The 3,884-nt window shown below is 53.9% G+C and overlaps 1 protein-coding gene across 1 annotated transcript; it reads right to left on the bottom strand.

Annotated features, from left to right (window-relative positions):
• Window positions 1-679: 679 nt before the first annotated feature.
• Window positions 680-1,366, bottom strand: LOC137838299 (uncharacterized). Its single transcript, XM_068647550.1, has one exon. The coding sequence runs from the start codon at window positions 1,364-1,366 to the stop codon at window positions 680-682; it is 687 nt and encodes a 228-aa protein (XP_068503651.1).
• Window positions 1,367-3,884: the final 2,518 nt, after the last annotated feature.

Raw genomic sequence — 3,884 nt, 5'->3', positions numbered from 1 at the left:
ATGCCAGCGTGAGACGTCGCGGGCGTCGCCAACCAAAGTATCAGCAGCCTCGCCTCCCCGATACCCACAGGTAGGAAAGACTGTGGAGGGAGACGAAATCGAAGAAGGCAAAGTTAGTTACTGGCGTCGCCTCCCCGAGACCCACAGGTAGGAAAGACTATGGAGGGAGGCGGGACCGCCAAAACGCCAGCGAATCACTGGCAGGGCGTTCCCCAATACCTATGGGAAGGAAAGACCATGGAGGGAACGACCCCCTCTCAAAGCACTCGGCGTTCCAGACACCTAAGGACGACACGGCGCTGCTGTAGCAGGCCTCTCCTTAGGCGTGGCTTGAGGGAAGGACCGTTTGGGTGTTAGAAGCACCCCGTGGACGATACGGCTCCATTAGGTGAGCCTCTCCATGGGCGTGGGCATTGGCACGTGACCTTTCCCAGGCCTACAAGGCCGCCCAACGAAGTGAAAGAAGCGAGTATAATGCAAGCAAAACAACCAAGGCACAAGAAAGCAAAGGATGAGAATAAAGTCACACAGGCAGAATTCTATGTCGCGAAGACACAAAAGTAATCATAACAAAATTCCAAAGTTGTAGCAAGAGTGCAGATGATTCAAAGAATTACAAATTTGTTAGAGAAGGTTAAAACAAGTATAAAGGAATGGGCTGATGATCGCGGGTGGCGGCTCAATCGTCTATCTCTAAGGGCACGACCTTTCCATCAACAATGTGGTGAGTGGAATCACAGCTGGAAATGTCAATCCCCGGATTCGTGCAGACTGCTTGAGCCAAAGCTTCTTGGAATCCCTCCTCGAAAGTACCCGCCATCTCCTGGATGAGGGCCTTTTTGTCCTTCTCTAGCTCCTCAACGGAGGCGTCCCCAGAGGCTACCTGCTTCTCCAAAGCTTCCTTCTCCACGTGAAGCCGACTGACCTCGACCTGTAGTTTGTTGTAGTCAGCCTGGAGAAGGCCCATGGCCTTGGCCTGGGTGGCCATTTCCCCCTCCATCCGCTCCATCTCGTCAGCCTGCTCACAGCAACGGTCCTTCAAGTCCTTTTGAACTTCTGCGTTAGCTTCGACCAATTCTTGAAGGTCCGTTAACTGAACTTGGAGGGCGACTTCCCGAGTATAAAAGTCAGCCTGGAGCTCCAGTGCCTCTGCCAATTGTCTCTCAGCTTCTGCTTTGGACTCTTGTGCCTGCTTCAGGGAGGTTTGGTAAGTTTCGTTTTGGCGTCCCAGGGTTTTCTTCTCCTCCTCCAAAGCAGTTACCTTGGTTTCCAGGGCCTGGAGAGTTTGAGTTTGCAGGACAGCATTCCTGGCCTGGGCGCGCCATTCAAGGGCCACCGCCAAGAAGGCCCCCAAGTAGAAAGGCATGCCTTCCTTCCTGTCGGTGCCCTCTGGCATAGTTCCGCCACTGAAGCCCCTCATCAGATGCATGATTGTTGGAGGGATGGCGATAAGATCGGGGGCGGCAGCAGCAGCGACGGGAGCAGGGGAAGCAGAGACTTCTACCGGTGGCGGGGGCGGGGCAGACTCGGCACCTTCGCCCCCCTCCTCTTGGACTGTTGCGGGTGGAAGTGAAGTCGCGCTTGGAGGGTCATCCATGAAGGGATTTCCTCCCTGGGGCGACGCCTCTAGCAGAAGAGGAACCCGTGCAGATTTTCTCCTCTTGAAGGGTGCCACACCTTCCGAGTCCTCATCATCCGATAAAATCTCCAAGACCCGTTTCCCTTTGTCAAGGGGGGTTGGAGCCGACGACGAGGCCGCGGCTAGGGGAACGACGGCGATGGGCAGAGGAGAGCTGGGAGTCTGAAGTGCTTCAGGGCTATGTGGAGATGACGGAGATGAGCTTGGGGGGGCTTCGGCGGTGATCGGAGGTGGCGGTGACAGAGTTGGTGGGGGGATCGGAGCAGCAGCAGGGGCGGAGGAGGCGCTCGCCTTGGCGGCACGAGCCTCCTTCATTGCTTTCGCCAGCATCATTCTTTTAGAGGCGTCCATCACCGATCCTACATCAAAACAAGCCAAACAGCAGAAATTATGGCCGAAGCAACTATACAAAATTACAAAACGCATAGAGGCGTGAGATGCAAGTAACATGGCACCATGAGAAACAGGGGGGAAGCAGTGGGAACAAACATCCGGTGGCAGGGTGTTCACGGCAAAGGGGACGAGGGAAAAGTCTCCTTACCAAAGTATGTTGTCAGGGCGTGAGCATTGTATTCGCTAACAACAAGCTTCAAAGTATCAAAAACGATCCCCAGCCCAGCCAAGGCCTTGCTTACTTCCCTGTCAGCAGGAGATAGCTCTTCCAGGGCTTTGGCCCTAAGCAGCTTAGGGCGCTCCGTCCAATAGAGGGGAAAGCCGTCCAAGGCTGTGGGGTCATGCTTGGCACTGCACACTCTAAAGAATTTCCCCTTCCAGTTTTTGTAAGAGTTTTGAAAGAGGGAGAGGAGGATTCTGCCCGCGATCCCGGAAAAGCTTACCCAGAAGCTTTTCCCCTGGTTTTTCACCTCAAAGAAATGCAGGAAAACGTCTACATAAGGGAGGATGCCCAGGTGTCCGCAAAGAATCTGAAAACCCCTTACAAATGCCCAACTGTTGGGGTGGAGCTGGGCGGGGGCGGTATTAATTTCGGTGAGGAGTTCTCTTTCAAAGGGGGTGAGGGGGAGACGCACTCCTACGCGTTTGAACACGGTCTGGTACATGAAGAAGAAGGGTTTCCCCTTTCTAGGTCTGTCGTCCAAACAAACAGGTTCCCCAGGCCTGCCGAGACGGACGGATATGTGGGCGTCGTGAGTGCGGCAGAAAGCGTTAAAGTTATACAAGTGGGGATCCCCACGGTGAGCTTCCAGGTCCTGGAAGGTAGTGAGGCTGGTACACTCGTTCAAGAGCTCGTCGGGGGCCCATGGGTAGTAGGCTTTGTAGTTGGACTTGGGGGTCTTTAGGGAGGAATCAGGCTCCGCGTTCGTGCGCGTCATGGTGTAAATAAATAGCTGGAGAAAGAAGAGAGGAAAAAGGGTTTAACAAGTGTAGCCATGACAGGAAGGGGAGTGAACCCCAGGAAACATCACCCACGCGAGAAAACCCAGAAAGAAGGAGAAGGGAATAGAGAAGGAAGGAGAAGCGGAAGAACGCAGTAATGAATGAATGTCAACAGTCCCAGGCAGTTCAATAAATCATACAATGCGACGAAAGGGAAGAGTCGTGAGTATTCGAAAATCATACCTTTGCTATCAAAGTGAAGGCGGAAGAAGAGCACAGGAAGGAGAGAACAACAATCGCAGAGAAAAGGGGTTTGAAGACAACGAATAGTGCAGAGACGCGGAGGGAATGAATGTAACAGTGGGGTGAGCGCGGGGTTTGGGGGTAACTTAAACGTTACATTTTGCAACCCAAGAGGCGCTAACTAAGAGCCGTGAGATCGTACCACGTGTCAAAGGATCAATCGCCCAAGGGAAACGCAAGGGTCTCTAGAGGCTGACCGTGCGATGGGCTACGTGGCGCGCGATCAAGGGTAGCCCCAAAGGGTGTTATCATCCCCGTTTCAGAGGATGTCCAATCAGCCATTAAGAGCGCTCCTATGGTTCAGAGAACGTCACGTCAATAATTCGAGAATTGTTGAGTCAGCAGGGAGCGACACGTCATCAGGATGGCACGTGGACGGCGTGGGCGAGGCCTTAGTCTTTACGCTGAAGACAAGTCTTCGGCTTAAGAGTGGGGGGCTTGTGTACCGTCCCGTACCCAGGCGTTGACTAAGTCAAGGTCAAAGTCAACACCAGGGGTCAAAGTCAACACAAGGCGTTGCCTAGGTGAAGAGACGCTAAGTGCCAGCGTCACCAAGAAGAGGCGTCGCCAAGGCAAGGCGTCGCCTAGGTGAAGGCGTCGCCCAACC

The sequence above is a fragment of the Phaseolus vulgaris genome, chromosome 4, assembly GCF_000499845.2.
Source record: "Phaseolus vulgaris cultivar G19833 chromosome 4, P. vulgaris v2.0, whole genome shotgun sequence".
NCBI classification, from domain to species: domain Eukaryota; kingdom Viridiplantae; phylum Streptophyta; class Magnoliopsida; order Fabales; family Fabaceae; genus Phaseolus; species Phaseolus vulgaris.
The sequence above is the reverse complement of the archived record's forward strand: the minus strand, read 5'-3'. Positions and strand labels throughout refer to the sequence as shown.

Excerpts from the sequence above, each read along its gene's own strand:
- LOC137838299 (XM_068647550.1), bottom strand. The coding sequence starts at position 1,366 with ATGCCTTTCTACTTGGGGGCCTTCTTGGCGGTGGCCCTTGAATGGCGC.